General features: G+C 38.1%; 1 protein-coding gene and 1 non-coding gene across 2 annotated transcripts; both read left to right on the forward strand.

The window, feature by feature from the left end:
* The first annotated feature begins 594 nt into the window (after positions 1 to 594).
* On the forward strand, positions 595 to 3,652 carry LOC128194973 (uncharacterized). The gene is made up of 4 exons (XM_052871626.1): positions 595 to 2,223; positions 2,308 to 2,531; positions 2,631 to 2,888; positions 3,080 to 3,652. Exons 1-4 carry the CDS (start codon positions 595 to 597, stop codon positions 3,498 to 3,500), a joined length of 2,532 nt encoding a protein of 843 aa, XP_052727586.1. The 3' UTR covers positions 3,501 to 3,652.
* A 3,118-nt stretch (positions 3,653 to 6,770) lies between these two features.
* On the forward strand, positions 6,771 to 6,842 carry TRNAW-CCA (transfer RNA tryptophan (anticodon CCA)). Its single transcript has one exon. It is a non-coding gene; the product is annotated as a tRNA-Trp (tRNA).
* The last annotated feature ends 14,497 nt before the right edge of the window (positions 6,843 to 21,339 follow it).

The raw sequence follows: 21,339 nt of genomic DNA on the forward strand, positions 1-21,339 counted from the left end.
AGAGTGCATGCAGTGGGCGGTGTCTGTGGGTCCTTTTGTTGTTGGAAGCAAGAAGCTGAAGCACGTGGTCAGTGGAGGTTCATCTAAAGGAAGGTAAGTGTTTGTGCTTTATTGTATTCGTTTTTATTCAATCGAAACTACACCGAATACGTGGTCCCCCATTGATGTATGGTTTGGTCTCTGGTTTTGATTGCATTTTGGTGGTCCCCCATGTATGTTTCAAGTTATTTGACTTTGTCTGAGTGCGTATCTTTAAAGTTATTTGATCTCTGTGCCTGTTTTAATATATATTTTTTTTGTCGTCATATGTTTTCATAATAGGTCTGTAGATATATTTATGTTGTGTTGTGCGTAATGGAGGACGCTATTGTGTGTGTGTTCCACCATGGAGGAAAGTTCATTAATGATAGTACCCTAAAGTATGAAGGGGAGACAACAACTTTGTCCTTTGACCCTGACACGTGGAGTTTTTTTGTGGTTGTCAGTGTAGTCAAAAGTTTAGGATATGAGAATTTGAAAGATTTATGGTACTGTTTAGGAGGGGGTTTAGTGTTGGAAAATAGGTTGGAACAATTGATTGATGACACAGGTGCCATGCATATGGCTAACTTAGCTAGGCTTAATGGTGAAGTTCACTTATACGTTGTCCATGTAGTTTCTGATCCCGAAGTCATTCATATGCTTGAAGACATTACTAATGATGAAGGAGAAGTTGAAGTTAATGGTACAGTACAAAAAGAGGTTGAAGAAGATGGTGATTCTGTTAAAGGAAATGGTGAAGGTGATGGTGACTTACAAGAGGTCAATGTTTGTGAAGAAGATGGTGACGGTGTTGAAGTAAATGGTGTAGTTGATGGTGACTTACAAGAGGTCAATGTTTGTGAAGAAGATGGTGACGGTGTTGAAGTAAATGATGTAGTTGATGGTGACTTACAAGAGGTGAACGAGGGTGAAGAAGATGGTGGTGCTGTTGAAGTAGAGGTTGAAGGTCATGGTCACGTACAAGAGTTGCATGAGGTTGAAGAAGAGCAAGAGTTGAATGTGTGTGAAGGAGTCGTGGAGGATGAAGTTTATCTTTGTAGTTGGAGTACATCTACTGAAGAAGGTGATGTACATGGAATTAATGAGTGCTTAGAGGGCCTAGTAGATGTGAGTGTTGAATGTGATATAGATGATGATGTAGATTGTAATGTCGAAGTAGAAGTAGAAGTACAAGTAGAAAGTCTTTATGATAGTGATGATGACCGTGATAATGTCAGTGTTGAATGTGATGGTCATGACGATAGAGGATTGTCAGATTTTGAGTGGAAATCTGAGGAATTTTTTAGTGCAACAGATAGTGATGAAGAGGTTAATGACAGTGAAGGTTATGGGAGGTTTGGTATTTTTTGTATGCCAAAAAGTATGGTAGACTTTACATGGGAAGTTGGGACTTTTTTTGCAGAAAAGCAAGATATTTTAGATGCTGTAAAAGGGTATGCCTTGGAAAATGGGAGGAATATAAAGTTTGTAAAAAATGACAAGAGAAGATTGAGGATGAAGTGCTTTGGTGCAAAAGGAGAATGCCCATGGACCATATACTTTGGTTATATGGAGGCTGTAAAATCATGGCAGCTGAGAACTAAAAAAGACATTCATACATGCAGCAGGGAGTTCAACCTGAAGTTAGTTGACGCCAAGTGGTTGAGCAAAAAGTTGGTGAAAACAGTTCAGGAAAATCCTAAGATGAAGGGTGTTGATATTCGTGAAAAAGTTCAAAGGAAGTGGAACATAGGTATATCAAGGTCTATGGCTTATAGAGCCAAAGCTATTGCTTCTAATGAAATTGATGGGTCCTTTAATGAACAATATAAGAGGATATATGATTATGCGCATGAGTTGTTGGAAAGAAATCCAGGATCTACAGTTAAGGTCCATGTTGAGAATAATGAGGGTGAGTTAATTTTCAAGAGATTTTACTGTTGTCTGAAGGCATGCAAAGACAGTTTTGTCTGCTGTAGGCCAATAATTGGATTAGATGGAGCCTTTTTGAAAGGGAAGTATGGTGGTGAGCTGTTGACGGCTGTTGGGAGGGATGGAAATGATCAAATGTTGCCCATTGCATATGCGGTGGTAGAAGTCGAAAACAAAGATTCATGGATGTGGTTTTTGGAACTTTTGATTGATGATCTTGGTGGTGGAGAAGTGTGTTCTTCAATTACTTTTGTCTCCGACCAACAAAAGGTAATAATCATATTTAAATTGCTTCTTTCAAATATTGGTTCATTAATTTGATATGGTGATAAATCATTTATGTTAACACCACAGGGTCTACTACCAGCCATACAACAGTTACTCCCAGGTGTTGACCAGAGATTTTGTGTCAGACACTTATATTCAAACTTTAGGAAAAAGTTTCCTGGTAAAAATCTGAAACAGCTGATGTGGAGGGCAGCTACTGCCACTCATCCACAAAACTGGGAAAGGGAGATGAGAAACATTAAAGATATAAATGAAGACGCATTCAAGCATTTGATTGCCATCCCTCCAAGGTTGACAATTTGTATTAATTATTTTTGCCCTTTCTATATTATTTTATGTTTGTCCATATTAGTTGCAGTTTTAACATGTGTATATATCATCTGTTGTAGATATTGGTCAAGGTCCAGATTCAGTCCAACACCAAAATGTGACACATTGGTCAACAATATCAGTGAGGCTTTCAACAGTGTCTTGGTTCACACCAGGACTAAACCAATCATAACAATGCTGGAAGAAATTAGGGTATACATAATGCAAAGATGGGCAAAAAACAGGTCTAAGATACAATCATTTTCAGGACCAATTTGTCCAAAGATCCAGGCCAGATTTACAAAGGAATCCCAAGCAACCAAGAATTGGATACCTAGGTAACTTTATTCATAACTTCATAAATGTTTATTCATTCCTTCGTAAACTTTATGTCAGACACTTAAATGTGTTGTTTAAATTTTTTATTTCTTTATAGCTGGTCAGCACACAAACTGTTTGAAGTAAGACACGTCTCCCAAAGTGGAGAAAAATTTGTTGTAAACATAGACGAGTTCTCCTGCTCGTGCAGGAGATGGAGCATCACAGGAATTCCATGTTGTCACTCCCTTGCCGCAATGAAGTTTCTTAATATTGATGGCCAGCAGTTCATTCCGGCTTGCTTTCTAAAGTCCACCTATGAAGAAACCTATGCATCAATCGTATATCCCATCAACGGCAACAACATGTGGGACCTAACACCATATTCGGATGTCATGCCTCCTAGGAAAAAGGTTATGCCTGGAAGACCTAAAAGGAAAAGAAGACTGGAGCAGTGGGAGATCAGAAAGGATGATTCACGAGTGAGCAAGGGTGGTTTGCGGAAGAGATGCGGGATATGTAGGGAGGTTGGGCACAACAGGAGTCGTTGCCCGAAAGCAACCGAAGAACCAATCATGCCATCATCGCAATTATCTGAAGTGTGTATGAATGATGAGGAAGCTGAACTATAGATGTGTGTAATAGTCTAAGGAACTTTGGTTATGTAATAGTCTAAGGAACAAGGTTAATTGTTTTACTGCTATGTAATTTAATGAATGACAATGATGCCAACTATGTATGGTTTTGGATGTATTACAATGAGCAGGAACTATTTTGTCAATGACCAGGAACTGTTTTGGTTGTATTACAATGAGCAGGAACTATTTTGTCAATGACCAGGAACTGTTTTGGTTGTATTACAATGAGCAGGAACTATTTTGTCAATGACCAGGAACTGTTTTGGATGTATTACAATGTTTTGGTTATATTACGTAGTTGGACGAGCGCTAGACAAGGGAGGACGACCACACCGAACGGTCTGCAGCACGGAGGTTGTTGGAAGAGCGATGCACGAGGGTGGACGACCAGACCGAACCGTCTTTAACACGGACGTAGTTGGACGAGCGCTAGACAAGGGAGGACCACCAGACCGAACGCTCTTCAACAAGGACGTAGTTGGACGAGCGCTAGACAAGGGAGGACGACCACACCGAACGGTCTTGAGCACGCACGTAGTTGGACGAGCGCTAGACAAGGGAGGACGACCACACCGAACGGTCTTGAGCACGCACGTAGTTGGACGAGCGCTAGACAAGGGAGGACGACCACACCGAACGGTCTTGAGCACGCACGTAGTTGGACGAGCGCTAGACAAGGGAGGACGACCACACCGAACGGTCTTGAGCACGCACGTAGTTGGACGAGCGCTAGACAAGGGAGGACGACCACACCGAACGGTCTTGAGCACGCACGTAGTTGGACGAGCGCTAGACAAGGGAGGACGACCACACCGAAAGGTCTTGAGCACGGACGTAGGTGGACGAGCGGTACACGAGGGACGACGACTAAACCGAACGCTAGGGAACAGGGACCTAGTTTGACGAGCGATACACACGGTAGGACGACCGGACCGAGCGTTAATTATTATGTAACATTGCTGTGAATAAAATAAACATTATACAATTTTCAAAAGGCTTAAAACCTGCTAAATTAAACCAAAACCTCAATTTATTATGTTTATCACTTCAGTAACACAACTTCATTCCTTCACATCTAGTCATATACATAAACACTACTACATCTAGTCATATACATAAACAGTTCCATCCTAACAAACCGAAAAACCCAGCTAATTTCTTCCTAAGAATACGATCAACACTACTACATTATGGATTTATGATCCATATTGAAATTACAATAATATTAAGTAAAAAAATCAAAATAACTAATCCTGTCAACACCTTCATCCATTTCTCCACAACGTTGACAGATTTAATCAAATTACTCATCATCTTCGATCCACCTCCCATTTCTCTTGTCTTTGACAAAGACTCATGCTTTTCTTCCCACTTCACATTCGTATAGCTTTTGTCATCACCGTCTTCACAACACCATTTGAAGAAATTGCAACCACCTTCATGTCCAGTCTGTGAAAAAAATAAAAATTAAAACCACTTTCCACTCAAACAAAACCCTACTTCTACACGTTCTTACCTTGTACTTAGGGCAGCTCCAGAATTGCTTCCCTCTGTTCTTAGCAGTTCTAGCTGTTCTTACCATTGTTTTCTCTCCACAGAGGCAAAGGGGTGATACACCATCAATGGTAGATACTCCACCACCACGAAAAACGACATCACAGTTTTGATTCCGCCACCCATTGCATGTCGAAGATGAACAAGAATGCGACTTTTGCACTTCATTATCCATCACTTCGAAACGAACAAAGAACGCGCACCCTCCCACTTCGAATCGAACAAAGAACGCGCACCCTCCCACTTCGAATCGAACAAAGAACGCGCACCCTCCCACTTCGAATCGAACAAAGAACGCGCACCCTCCCACTTCGAATCGAACAAAGATACACCTGATTTTTGGATCGAACTTAGGATCCCATTCTTGGCCTCTCACGCGAACCCTAATATTAAAAACCCTCAATTTCTTTCCCCAATCTCATGTGCATTCGTCAATTAAAACCTCTTGGCGTTTAATTTTTTCAAATTTCCTAGTATGCCCTTACCCAAAACTGAATAATCAAAGGTGCATACCAATTATTTAATACAAAAATCGTTTTAAATGCCACGTCTGATTAGTTACTGCACTCAACCATGCCACCTAACCAATACCGTAACGGCCGTTTCTCCAAATTAACGGCAGGCCTGTAATTGATTCAATTTTACAAAAACAAGGACTCAATTGATACGCCGAAAATGAAGAGGACCTATTTGAAATTCATGACCAAAATAGGGACCTACGGAGACATTAAACCTAAATTTTAATTGTGGTTTAAGATCGACAGCTCGGTTTATGTTGCCCAACCGATCGATTTACCAAATATCAAATCTATAAATACGTTATAACTGTTTATTCTTCATTTTATTTAAAATATAATCTCTCTGAACTTCAAATTATTTAAACTCTCAAAATTTGAAAACAATTAAAAAATTACTATGTTGCCATAATATAATTTGGAGAAGGCAGAAAAGTAATGATTAAGTTAAATTGATACAAATTTTCATATAAATAAGTAATTTATTTATTACTCAAAATTTAATTTTTGATGAGCACTCCAGCATATTTTTCAATTATTCCTCCAAATACACCAAACTTACTCTTAACAAATCAAACTTTGATTATAAATATAAATTCTAAACATTATGATATTTCTTGTTATCACCATAATTTTTTAACTTTACCTCTCAAAAAACTAGAGTGCTACAAGCATATTGTTATATATTAGTTTTCAATTCATTGTTTCCTAATGTAAACCTATAAAAGGAAGTTTTTCTTTTTAAATACCTTTATCAACCCACTTAATCCTTCTCTTATATATAGTTGTAATTGTTAGCTTCAAACTGTTAAACGTATTTAATTCTTTTGATAGACTTTCGTTCACTATAAAAAAATACACAATTGGATATCAAAGACTAAAGAATCCATTTTTCACAAAACCTAGTCTTTGAAGTATTATATATAAAAAAATCTAAAATATTTATTCGGATGATAATTTAGTAAAAAAAATATCTCTAAAAGTAAAACTCTTTTTTTCATATTAAAAAAGATCAATTTTAAATAAAAGAAAAAACTTATAAAAAATAATAATTAAGACGTGTTATTCTTATTTAAGGGTTAGAGACAGTCTTATGATATAGAAAAAGGAACACCCGAGTTTCTATTATATTTGAAGGATTAATATTAATATTCAGAATAAATATTAAGAACAAAACTTGTAAGTAAATAATATTGGATCTGTGGCGCAATGGTAGCGCGTCTGACTCCAGATCAGAAGGTTGCGTGTTCGATTCACGTCAGGTTCATTTTTTTTTCAATTATTTACCTATTTTAATTAATTTTTCATTGCTCAAATTAATTTGACATTATCTAACATTCATGAATAAAATATAATCAGTGTATTAAATAGGAGAAATAATAAATAATTAATAATATATATATATAAAAGGAAAAAGTAAAAAAACAATTCTATAATCTGTTTCAATTTGTAAACAAAGATATAAATAATTAATAATATTTTTACACAAGTTTCAATTTTCTTTGTTGTTCATTAAATGTTAAGAAACTGTGATTATATAAAAATATGCATCATGAAATTTCAGTTATGTGTTGATAAATCAACCAAATATATCAACACTTCAAATTTTGTAATATTATATTTTCTAAGCACTAGTAAATTACTACACTTTTCACAATTTAGTTAAAGCCGTTTTCAAATCTTTTTTATTTGATGTAAATGAAATAAGAATTTCTTTTTCAAAATTTAAGTTCAAATAAACGTAAATTTCTCCCCTTTTCCTTCTTTCTTTTTCTTGCAAAACCCTAGTGTTAAAGGAAAGGAGTAGCAGGAGGAAACCCATTCCTCCCCGTAGAAAGGCGTTTCTGTTCGTGGGTGTGGCAGCAACAACGTTGCCTTTGTGACAGTAGAGTTGCGGCTTCTTCACAGTGAGTTTTCGGTGACTTTGATGCAACGTTCTTCATGATCATTTTAGGATTCAAATTTGTGGTTCCTTTCCTCTTTCTGATTTGTGGTGATTTGGGGTTTAAAGTTTTGAAGAAGGTTTCCTTCCCGCGTCTCGTGATCTTGGGTGTTGCCGTGAAGAAGAAGAGTTTTAGGTAAGGGAAGCTAGTTTTGTATCTTTCAATTACGTTGATTGTATAAGTTTGATGCTTGCATGTAAGATAAATTTATTTAAATAGAATTTCACTGTGCATGTTAGCATTAGTTTATTTAATGGCTATATTTGGTTAGTTGATGATTGGTTTCTGATAGTATGTGATATTGATGTTATTGTGATGATGAACTGTGTGTTATGAAGTTGTGTTGATGTTGTGAATTGACTAAAATGTTCAAGGTGCAGTGAGCTATCAAAGTTATGGAACTTTGTAGTTAAAAGTGGAGGTTTGACGGGCAAGTTTCAAAGATAAGGGTTCGAGTTATGTCGGAACAATCGGTACCATTATAGAGTCGCGCAACAGAATAAAATATAGATAGCGAAAAGCGTGTAACGATCACAACACAAGTTAAAATAGTCGGTTTCAAAAATTGATTTTCTTAGCGAACTTTTATCGAACAATTGATGTGCTAAGAGTTTAGGGATCAAGAAAATCAACACAAAATTTTTATCCTGGTTCGAATCAAAAGATTCTACGTCCAGTCGTTAATCACTATAAATAGTGATTAACCTTTTTCACTAAAAATATAGTTGTACAGATTACAAGATAAATGAAATGAGCAAAGAATAGAAAACACCTTCCTTCGACAAACGAACCGGAAGAGCTTCCTTCGACGCACGAACCGGAAGCAACAACTCTGTCAACTTGAAGAGAACTGCTCCGACCTTTGACACACAAAGCGCGAGCTTCTCCTATTCACAAGACCAGACAAGAGCACTCTATCACTTTGAGAACTTCCTCAGACAAACTGTATTATCAAAATGGCATAGATCCTTTTCACTTACAGAGAGCTTCCCTTAGGCACAAAGCTCTAATACTCTCAATTGAAAAGTTCTTTCTAAGAGCTGTGAAGACCTCTATTTATAAGTCTAGTTTCGTGCAGGGTCAAAAACTAAAAAGACATCTCCCAACTGCCACTGATAATCGATTATCATAAGTGATAATCGATTATTTGTGTCCGTTATGGCGTTTTCAAAAAAGTGATAATCGATTATCCTGAGCAATAATCGATTATTCCAGTATGACTCTGTGATAATCGATTATTGCCATTCCATAATCGATTATTGCAGTTAAAAATGCAAGTTTACAAAGTTTACAAGAATTTCCTACTACATTTAATTTCTACAAATTGCTTTTAACTAATTCTAATATCTTATTCAACTAAAACTTCTTGCAGCAGCATCAAAACGAATTTCTTCAAGATTTACCAATACTCCTTATTGGTAACAATCTCCCCCTTTTTGATGATGATAAAAAATTCAATTTTAAAAGCAATTTTGGCTTACCTGCAAAACATACAAGCTAACAGACAACAACAAAGTTAGCAATACCTGTATTAATTTATACTTCTCCCCTTGTATTATTCTTCTCCCCCTTTTTTATCAGAAGCAAAAAGATTTGATGTTAAATGCTCCCCCTAAATATGATCTCCCCCTCAACAAAAGAATTGATGCATTTCAAAACAGAAATAAAATTGAAATTTCATAACATGAAAGAACAGAATACCTCATGGAATATAAGAGAAACAAAAATTTAACTCCAATTAAGAAGTACAAACAGTATTAATTAATCCATAATAGAGATAAAAACAAGATATCTAACAAAACCATATATCTTCCCCTGAATGTAATAATCCCCTTTTAAAAACACACTCTAAAAAAAAAAAATTTAAAAAAAGTTTTTTTTTTATGCTGTGACTTAAGATAATCGATTATTACTTTAAATAATCGATTATGTGCGAACCAAATTGTCAAAATCCAAATTTTTGAGGACGAGATAATCGATTATTACCCTTGGTAATCGATTATTTACGTTAATTTCTGAAAAACACAAATTTGGGCCAAATTTTCAACTTAAGACACATCTAACATTCATAAATTATTTCAAAGCTCTTAAAAAATACCAGGATACCATAAAGTCTTCTTTTCCTTTTGAAAAATTAACCTACAAAACAAAACAATAGAGTTTTGGTCCCCATAATCTCATTTGGGTCCTTTGAGGTTAGAGACAATTTACTTTATAACAGGAATCCAAGCATATTTTTCATTTGGAACATCAAAATGTTTAATTCTACATTTGTTAGAAGTGTGCCCCTTTTTCATACAATAAAAGCATGTGACAACATTTGGGTTTTTATAAGACACAATTCCTTTTTCAACCCATACCCTACGGGTTCTTTTAATTTGGTTCTTACTTTTAAAAACACTTTTGTTTTTATAAAAATTTTTAACAGTTATAGGCATTTCAACATTATTATTTCCAGTTGCAACTTCAAGAAGATTTTCAAGAATATCAATATCAAGCATATGACTCTTACATGAAAGCCATTCAACAGGATGTTCAACATTTGAAGACTCTTTCATTTCCAAGTTGCAAATTTTATTTCTCAAACTTACTTCCTCATCTAATGCCTTATCATATTTAATTTGCAATTGTTTAAATTCCTTTCTCAAATTTTTATGAGCAACATTCAATTTCTCAGATTCATCAAGCAATTCAAGAAAAACTTTTTGTACATCAAATTCACTAGTGTCAAGGCTAGAGCAACTTACTTGGCTTGCAGTATCATCAGTATTTACCATCAAACACAAGTTTGCTTCTTCATCAGAATCACTTGAACTACTTGAGTCATTATCAACCCAAGCAATGTGGACCTTCTTTGTTTAGTGAATTTTCTTGATAATTGGACAAACGGCTTTTATATGGCCTTTTTCACCACATCCATAACATTTAAAGCTTGATGAGGAGCCTTGATTGTCCTTCTTTTTCTTCAAGAGTTGGCTTTTAGATGATTCATTGCTGGCCATTAAGCATAGATTTTCTTGCTCATTTGAATTGTTTGAGCTTGAGGAGCTTGAATCGAACAACGTCAACTTAACAACATCTGTGACTTTATCATGAGTGACTCTTAAAAATTCCCACATTTCCTGAGCATTTTCATAAACAGAAACTTTGAAAAAATCATAAAGGGTTAGTGCAGATAAAATTATGTTCCTAGCCCTAACATCATATTGTGCCATTCTATTTTCATCCATAGTCCACTGTAAAAATGGTTTTTCTACCTGCATATCATTTACAAAAATAGTGGGAACAATTGGTCCATTCATAACAACTTCCCAAATACCCTTGTCAATAGACTCCAAAAATATTTGCATTCTAATTTTCCAAAACGCATAATTTTCCCCCGTAAACAAAGGAGGTCTATAAATAGAAGCACCCTTAGCATAAACTTGGTTATGACCGCCCATTTTCGAAAAATTTGAAAAACTATCAAAGCAAGCTCTGATACCAATTGTCGGAACAATCGGTACCGTTATAGAGTCGCGCAGCGGAATAAAATATAGATAGCGGAAAGCGTGTAACGATAACAACACAAGTTAAAATAGTCGGTTTCAAAAATTGATTTTCTTAGCGAACTTTTATCGAACAGTTGATGTGCTAAGAGTTTAGGGATCAAGAAAATCAACACAAAATTTTTATCCTGGTTCGAATCAAAAGATTCTACGTCCAGTCGTTAATCACTATAAATAGTGATTAACCTTTTTCACTAAAAATATAGTTGTACAGATTACAAGATAAATGAAATGAACAAAGAATAGAAAACACCTTCCTTCGACAAACGAACCGGAAGAGCTTCCTTCGACGCACGAACCGGAAGCAACAGCTCTGTCAACTTGAAGAGAACTGCTCCGACCTTTGACACACAAAGCGCGAGCTTCTCCTATTCACAAGACCAGACAAGAGCACTCTATCACTTTGAGAACTTCCTCAGACAAACTGTATTCTCAAAATGGCATAGATCCTTTTCACTCACAGAGAGCTTCCCTTAGGCACAAAGCTCTAATACTCTCAATTGAAAAGTTCTTTCTAAGAGCTGTGAAGACCTCTATTTATAAGCCTAGTTTCGTGCAGGGTCAAAAACTGAAAAGACATCTCCCAACTGCCACTGATAATCGATTATCATAAGTGATAATCGATTATTTGTGTCCGTTATGGCGTTTTCAAAAAAGTGATAATCGATTATCCTGAGCAATAATCGATTATTCCAGTATGACTCTGTGATAATCGATTATTGCCATTCCATAATCGATTATTGCAGTTAAAAATGCAAGTTTACAAAGTTTACAAGAATTTCCTACTACATTTAATTTCTACAAATTGCTTTTAACTAATTCTAATATCTTTTTCAACTAAAACTTCTTGTAGCATCATCAAAACAAATTTCTTCAAGATTTACCAATACTCCTTATTGGTAACAAGTTATATATATGGTATTTAAGGTCTTGTTTTATGTCATTTGAAACTTGTTAGAGGTGTCTTCTGATTTAAAATTTGAGATGAAACAAAAGGAGTAAGTCATTGGGGAAGTTTTCTAGCGTTTTTAGTGTAAAAGTGGGGTTTTGAGGAAAGGGTTGTGAACGGTCTTAAGGAGTTTAAAGTGTATTGTTAGACCTATTATGAGTTGTCTAGACATTTAAATAAGTGAAATCTGGTGTGGAAGAGATAATAGGATATAATAACATGATAGAATTGAGTTTAGGCACTTTGGAGTTGTTGAATTGGGTTGATGCATCTAATTCCTATCCAAATAAGCAGTATAGTAGTCTATTTCATCTATAAACATGTTTTAGTATCAATATTAGTGCTAGAGATTCTAAATTGATCATTTGGATATGTCTAAGATGCACCAAAACCATAAAAATCAGGTTGCTGTAAAAAATTGATAAGAATAATCGATTACCTCACTTGATAATTGATTATTCTAGTCATAGGGTCATATTTTCTTCAAAGCTCTTGACAATAATAGATTATCACATATGGTAATCGATTATTGTCGTTAGAAAATCATCCAGGACAGTTTTGGGTGGTTTTCGAGGTTTTGGGTATCATTTTTGGATGTTCTTTAGGTCGTTTTGAGGGGTTTTGAACCTTTCCGGAGTTGTTGGTGATGGTTTCAAAGTTGTTTTCCTTATCTAAATGAGTTCTGTAATACTAGTGCAGAATTAACCTTTAACGTCACCCAATAGACGTCCGTCCACAAAAACACCAATGTAAATAATTGACCGGTGGCATATCCGTAAATAAGTGGGACTGTAGACGTCCGTTGTGGGGAGGGACGTCTATAATATTATAAACGTCGGGGCCCCTCCAACGGATGTTTAAGAGGCTGAAACAATTAACTCTTTAACTACCCTGTCAGCAACTTAAACGTCCGTTGTGGGGAGGCCGAACGTCTATAATATTATAAACGTCGGGGCCCCTCAAACGAACGTTTAAGATGCTGAAACAATTAACTCTTCAACTACCTTGTCAGCAACTTAAATGTCCGTTGTGGGGGGGGGGGGGGGGGGGACGTCTATAATATTATAAACGTCGGGACCCCTCTAATGGACGTTTAAGAGGCTGAAACAATTAATTCTTCAACTACCCTGTCAGCAACTTAAACGTCCGTTGGAGGGGCCTGACGTTTATAATATTATAGACGTCCGCCCCCCCACAACGGACGTTTAAACGGCTGACAGGGAAGTTGAAGAGTTAATTGTTTCAGCCTCTTAAACATCCGTTGGAGGGGCCCCGACGTTTATAATATTATAGACGTCCCCCCCCCCCCCACAACGGACGTTTAAGTTGCTGACAGGATAGTTGAAGAGTTAATTGTGTTCAGCCTCTTAAATGTCCGTTGTGGCGGGGGCCAGACGTCTATAATATTATAAACGTCGGGGCCCCTCCAACGGACGTCTAAAACCCCCCGTGAATATCAATTTTTAAATCCAAAACACGCCATATTAGTTATGGCCCCGACGTCTATAATATTATAAACGTCGGGGCCCCCTAGTACCGGACGTCTAGTGCCATTTATACTAAAACGGCGAACCCGCAAGGAGTTACGCTCACTGTTCATCCTCTTCCCCGCGATTTCACTCTACGGCATTGCATTTCCAGGTGCGTTTTCTCTCTTTTGGACCGTTTAAGTTTACTTTTAATCCGATTAAATTGTTCTGTGATGAAATATCTTTGATTTGAACCGATTAAAAATCGTTTTCGGTGCGTTTTGGTGCAGTTTCTTGCGTGTTCTTGGGCGGCGTTTTTGACTGTTTTTGGCCTACGTTTTAGGTCGTGCCCTCCTCGATTTGCCTCTATTTCATTTGGAATCTGCTTTTCAGGTTAGCTTCTTCGTTGATAATTTTTTTGTATGCATGTTATTGGGTTTTGTGTATGCATGTTTTTGACTTTAAGGTCTGCATGTGTTATTGGCTTTTGAATATGCATGTATTGGTTGTGTTATTATAATTGTCATGTTAAATTATAAGTATCAAATCATTGAGTGACACTTAGTTCCCGTTTGAAATTTAACACAAACGATTAATCTTTTAATCGTTTGTGTTAAATTTTAAATTGTCCGATTGGACAGTTTGAGAAAATTAATTTTCATAATTTGCAATAACATGTAAGTTGGAGTTTATGGATAAGATTGATAAAATTTTGGTTCAGTATTTGTGTTGTTCTCCGGATGCATATTTGATTGTGGTCATCGTTGACTACTCTCATTTCGTGTATTTCGGAGACCAATGCAAAATGCTGCCGAAATCTTATCAATTTTATGAAGTAGAGTTCTTTGCATGTGTCTTAGCAAATTATGAAAATTAATTTTTTTGAATAGGTAGGGCCTAACCTTGTGAGAGTTAAAAAACTTATACTGATGATTTTACGAACATAGTATGGATCGAAGCTGGACGAATGAACGTCGCATCAGTGAAGAATATGATAAGGGTGTTTCAGAGTTCTTGTAATACGTTGAACAAAATGCTAAGTCTATGAACGGGACATATTTTTGTCATTGTGTTCGTTGTCTTAATCAAATACGGCAAGACTTAGGCAATGTGCGTGACCATCTATTCATGTTCGGCATAATGAGGACTTATACCGTTTGGACTTGGCATGGAGAAGTACTGAACCAGCCTACCACGTCACGAGGAACGGATTATGTCGAAGAATGGATGAGTGATCATTTAGAGGACATGATACGTGATGTCAGTGAAGATAATTTTGGAAGAGCTAATTTGTATGATTCTCTTATAAATGATTCAGAGCAACCGTTGTTCCCAGGATGCTCGAACTTTACACGTCTCTCTGCAACTTTAAAGTTGTTTAGTTTAAAAGCAAGGAATGGATGGACCGAAAAAAGTTTCACCGAGTTGTTGGAGTTGTTGAAGGAGATGCTTCCAGAAAATAGTACTCTACCTATTCGTAATTACGAGGAAATTTTTTTTTTTATGTCCAATGGGTCTTGAATATCAAAAGATACATGCTTGTCCTAATGATTGTGTTTTGTACACAAGGGAGTTTGCTTCGCTAAAGTATTGTCCAACATGTGGTTTATCCCGTTTTAAAAAGAAATCTGACAGAAACACTACTAATGAAGGTAATGATGGTGCACCTGCTAAGGTGATGTGGTATTTGCCTATAATACCTAGGTTCAAACGTATGTTCTCTATTAAAGAAGATGCAAAGAACCTTAAATGACACTTTGACGAAAGAAAGTGCGATAATCTTCTTCGACACCCTGCTGATTCACCACAATGGAAAAAGATCGATGAAAAATTTCCAGAATTTGGTGCAGATCCAAGAAACTTAAGACTTGCACTTGCAACTGATGGTATGAATCCTTATGGAAACTTAAGTAGTAAACACAGTTCATGGCCAGTTATGTTGATGATTTACAATCTTTCTCCTTTGTTGTGCATGAAGAGAAAATATGTGATGTTTTCCATGATGATATCGGGTCCTAGACAACCTGGAAATGACATTGATGTTTACTTAAAACCTTTAATTGATGATTTGAAATTGTTGTGGGAAGAAGGGGTCGACGTGTTTGATTCACATGTTGAGGAACAGTTCCGTTTGCGTGCAATGTTGTTTTGCACTATAAATGATTTCCCAGCGTATGGAAACTTGAGCGGTTATAGTGTTAAAGGTCATTTTGCATGTCCCATATGTGAAGAAAACACTAGTTACCTTCAATTGAAGCATGGTCAGAAGACGGTATATACAAGACATCAAAAATTCCTTCCTCGTAATCATCCTTATCGTAGATTGAAAAAAGCATTTAATAGAAGCGCTGAGGATGAGGTTGTGTGCATACCCCGAAATGGTGAAGAGGTGTACAACGAAGTCAAAAACATTGACATTGTGTTTGGAAAACATCATAAAAGTACCTTTGCAAAAAACATTTGGAAGAAACGATCAATATGTTTTAAGCTTCGATATTGGTGTGAACTTGATGTTAGACATTGTATTGATGTGATGCACGTTGAAAAAAATGTTTGTGACAGTGTACGTGGAGTTCCTGGGGCGATTGGTCTTCGTGACTACTTTGGCCCTGCACAGAAAACCACAACATCAATGAGTCAGGAGACACTGAGGCAGATGGATCTTCAGTGGGAGGAAAGACTCAACCAAAGCATGAGATCAATGGAGCAACGATTCATGGAGCAGCTACAAGAACAAAAAGAAATACAAAGAGCGCTTGAAGAGAAGCTGCATTCCATGACGCAAGGCAACATGGGGACCGCTGAAACTGCCACACCACCTCGTGTCAACACTAGAGGATCATGCTCTGCTGTAGAACCTACTCAGTATAGCGGTCAATATGAGCTGTTGGTTGATGGGGATCCCCCACGCATTGTGGCTGTCGGACGAGTGCTTGAGGGAGGGCAGACTATTCATGGTGTTTCCATATTACCCTACCACGTGTGTGTGACGATTGACGAGATTCGGGATCCCCAGGCTCAGGTGCCTGTACCCACTCCAGAAATTAATTTTGTGGGGGAGGCCATAGGATCATTTATAGCCTGGCCTAGAGCATTGATCATGTCACACATTGCTACTCCACAGGTGTAATGTCTTTTTTATTAGTATTTATATGTTTATTCTTCAAATATTTGTTGATAACTCTTTGATGAAATTCTTATCTTCAGTTCACACGTCCTTAGAAGCAGCCGATTCATGATACAGTCATACATGAAGATGATGACATGGTTGAAGCGGAGGATGATCCTCTATCAAAGCTAATGACAAGATTACCCGGGTTGAAGAAAGAACCATTAGAACTATACTGGGATTTGAGAGTATTTGGTCTTCCCCCCTTGTGCCAGTATATATCACATTGCCTGATGCATTGGAGGTGATTGGGGGAGACAGGATGTTGAATATTTCCATCATTCAACTGTGGTGCATGTAAGATAGTTAATTTTATCTTTCATATTACTTTTATTTAGATTCTTATAGTTTCTAACAACTTAACTTTGTTGTTTTAGGTACATGGACACAATCGTTGTAGACCAAGGTCGGTCTTCCATGTACGAATTTGTTGAACCTCGGACCATTCAACCTTCTGGTAACACACTTGAAAACAGACAACATTATTTGCAAACATGGATGGATGAGTCAAAAAGAGACGTATACCTTGTGCCATACATTGATGGGTAGGTGTTGTTATATGTAAAAGTTCATTATTAAAGTTTCCTTAATTAGATAAAGAACTATTTGTCCTTCGTGATAGGTCGCACTGACAGCTGATGGTCATCATTCCCAAACAATGTAAAATTATATGGTTTTGTTCGTTGCATAGGAAGATGAAAAATGACTTGAGAACAATGCTTCAAGGGTAAGTGTTTCTCCAAAAATGACTTTGAATTTGATGTTCACCTTAAACTTTTATGATAAATATAGTTATATTAATTTTACTTTGTGTTTTCAATCTGTACAGAGTTATTGGTAAATGTTGAGGTCAACTGGTTCAAATTTTGTATCCAAAGGTTGTAAGTCATTTATAGTTCTAATTCATTTCCTATGTTATTGAATGATCTAAATTCTTAACTATTTAGTTTGTCATTTTAGTGTAACCAGGAGCTAGATTCATGGGAATGTGGCTTCTATGTGATGTGTTGGATTAAGACCATCATTCGAGCTGTCATTACAGATGACTGGAATGAGGTAATGATGTATACCTTGAATACATTACAAATCAAATTCATCTTCAAACATATATGAAACCATAATGAATCTTTCTTCAATTTTGCAGCGCTTCAAGAGTACATCTCCTATACCAGATGACACAATTAGGCAAATAAGGCAGGAGTGGACAACTTATCTTCTGCAAAGATGGAGTTAGGAATAGTTTTATTTGTTGTTGAACATTGCTTAGTTTTAGTTTAAGTTTATATCTTGATAGTTTTGGTAGTGGATTATTTTTTACGTTAAGTAGAACTTTCTTTATATGAAACGCATATATATATTATACTATATTGTTCTGGGACAATTTTCTGCTTTTCAGGTGTGGTTTTATTGCAAAAATAAATTAATTTTTTTTAAAAAAAATACCAGTAGACGTCGGTTAGTGCAGTAACGGACGTCTATAGACGTCTGTCAGTGCACAAATCGACGTCCAACCCCTATCCCTAGTACAAAACCGTTCAGGCATATGGTCGTCGGGGGGATACACCTCGGACGTCTGTGTAGACGTCGGGGCTGATACAGCGGACGTCTACATAGACGTGGGGCTGACACATCGGACGTGTATATAGACGTCCGATGTGTACCCCCCGACGTCTGACTAACGTCACCCACAAAGACGTTGGGGGGGGGGGGGTCGGACGTCAAAAAACCAAAAGAACAGACGTCTAAAGCCCTTTCTGCACTAGTGTAAGGTGCTCGTCGACCAGCGGAGTTCTGTAAACATCCTTTATTGGAAGACGTACATGACGATGGACTTATCAGAAGATCTGATAGTCCCCTATAACGAAAAGATAGTTGGCTTTGTTGGGGAGCGGCTGGACATCAGGGGCTATGTCGACCTTTGCACCCACCATAGTTTCGGACGGGATAGCAAGGAGAAGAGGGTGAGGTATTTGTTGGTGGAGGCCAACACGTCTTAAAATGTACTACTAGGCCGACCCTGCCTAAACGCCAGTCTCCACCCCCATCTGACTATGAAGTATTCGACGGAGAAGGGAACTGTATGCACTGTTAAGGTTGACCAAAAGACAGCGCGAGAATGTTACGCTGCTGGTCTAAAACTTTATCCCCACTCGACTAGGAGGAAAGTGTGCCACTTGGAGGTAGCCATGGTGGACCTTGACCCGCGGACTAATACAGAAGATCGGAAGGAACCGCTGGGAGAGTTACAACGGGTCGTCGTGGGAAGGGATGACTCCCAAGTCACGACTATGGCTGAAAATCTAGAGGAAGAGGTCGAGCGAGATTTGCACTCCATCTTGGGGCTAAATCGCGACCTCTTTGCCAAGACGGCGACCAACATGCCAGGGATTCACCCCTCGGTCATGTCTCACAAGATGACATTATTCAAGGAGGAAAGGCCGATCACCCAAAAGAAGAGGAGGGTGGGAGTTGAGAAAAGGAAGGTAGTGGAGGAGGAGGTAGGAAAGTTAAAGGAAACAGGCTTCATTAGAGAGGTGAAGTATAGCACGTGGTTGGCGAATGTGGTCATGGTAAAAGAGGCTAGTCGAAAGTGATGCATGTGCACCGACTAAACTGACCTAAACAAAGCTTGCCCTAAAGACGCCCATCCGCTACCCAGCATTGACGGTCATGTCGTTCGGCCTTAAGAACGCTAGGGCAACATATCAGCGCTTAATGGACAAGATCTTCGCGGACCAGATCGGACGTTGCATGGACGTGTACGTGGACGATATGGTGGTCCGTTCAAAATCTGGCCACGAGCATATTAAGGACTTGGAAGAAGTCTTCAAGCAATTCCGACGGTACAACATGAGGTTAAGCCCATCCAAATGTACATTCGGGGTGGCCGCCGGAAATTCCTAGGATTCATGTGGACGACACGAGGGATAGAGACTAATCCGGATAAGTGCACGATGGTCCTCGAGATGAGAAGCCCTTCTAACCTAAAAGAGATTCAATAGTTGGTCGGGCGATTGACCTATCTTTCTCGGTTCATCCCTAAGTTGGAAGAGCTCATTCGGCACGTGTTAAAGAAAATGAAGAAGGGGTCGGTCGAAAAATAGGATGCAGACTGTGAGAAGGCGTTCAAAGAAGTAAAGGCGGTGTTGACTCACCCTCTGGTCATAAATCGACTACACGAGGGGAGGATTTGCATATTTACCTCGGGGTATCGATCGAGGCCATCAGTGTCGTGTTGGTACAAGAGAAGTAGGAGCTGAGGCTTATCTATTTTGTCAGCAGGGTCATCGAAGACACAGAAACTCGTTACCAATATGTGGAAAAGGTTGCGCTGGCGCTACTGAACGGAGCTCGGAGGCTTCGCCTGTACTTCCAGAGCCACCAAGTAATCGTCTGGATGGACCATCCCATCTCCAAGATCCTCAGGAAGCCCGATTTGGCGGAAAGGATGGTATGTTGGGCGGGTGGAGTTATCCGAGTTCGGCATGCGTGATGAGCCCAGGGGATCTGTTAAAGGGCAACACTTGGCAGACTTCGCGGTCCAATTGCCCCAAACAACACCCCTTACTAAGTGGAAGTTGTTTGTGGATGGGGCATCCAAACGAACGGCTGGAGGTGCGGGAGTAGTTCTAGGCGGACTGAACGGGTTCATATTGGAACACTCTATGGTATTCAAAGTCTCTAACAACTAGGCGAAGTACGAAGCTTTGTTGACAGGTCTGGAGTTAGCCCGTGACATGGGTGTCCGTAGAGTACAATGTCAAACAGACTCCCAATTGGTGGTGGGCCAGATGAATGACGACTTTCAGGTCAAGGATGACCACTGATAATAGTTGAAAAACTGTTATTTTCATGCTTAAATTTGATACTAAAAGCAACCTTTAACACTTAGAAACTAGCTTGAAATCATGCTTTTGGTTATATTTTTAGAAATAAGAGAGCTGGACAGGTTTATGCTTGATTTCAGTGTTTTATGCAGGTTTTAAGGAGAATTTGGTGAAAGAAGTGAAGAAGGATAGGAATGGAATCAGAAAAGACATTAAAAAGTGCAAAAGGAGCAGCCGCAACCACCGCTCAGCGGCAGTTTACCGCTGAGCGGCACTCAGAAACCCATGTTGGCTCCGCTGAGGGGTGAAAAGGCCGCTGAGGGGAAGAAACGAACTCGCGCACTTACCGCTGAGCGGTACTATTTTAGGCTTGGGCCTAATTTTCTGTAATTTTACGAATAGTATATAAGCTTTAGGGTTTCCTAGGGTTTGTATCTTTGGCTGGGACAAAGCAAACACTCTCTTTTCCACCCCTTTGAAGGAAGATCTTGGATGCTCAGGCTACCTCTCTACCTTTCTAGGGTTTTATCTTTCATTCTTTCATTATTATTCATCTAGATTCACCATGAATATGGTGAACTAAACCTTGTATTGTTGTTGGGGAATCAATGTAATCTTTGAAACTCTCATATATGGAATTTGTGTTTAAAAATCTTATTTGAGATACATGCTTTCTTTGATTAATTGTTATGGTTTTTCCTCTTTGCTCAAAGCATGCAGTGTTTAACTCATTCATTGTCATGATCATTGATTTTGTCGATATGGGAACGTACGGGAAAGTCTAGATCCGGGGAATTTCTCCCAATAGTATATTGGTTGTCGTTAAGCTCCTGCACTGCAGAACTAATTACTAGGAATG

This window comes from Vigna angularis, chromosome 1 (genome assembly GCF_016808095.1).
Source record: "Vigna angularis cultivar LongXiaoDou No.4 chromosome 1, ASM1680809v1, whole genome shotgun sequence".
In the NCBI taxonomy this organism is placed as follows: Eukaryota; Viridiplantae; Streptophyta; class Magnoliopsida; order Fabales; family Fabaceae; genus Vigna; species Vigna angularis.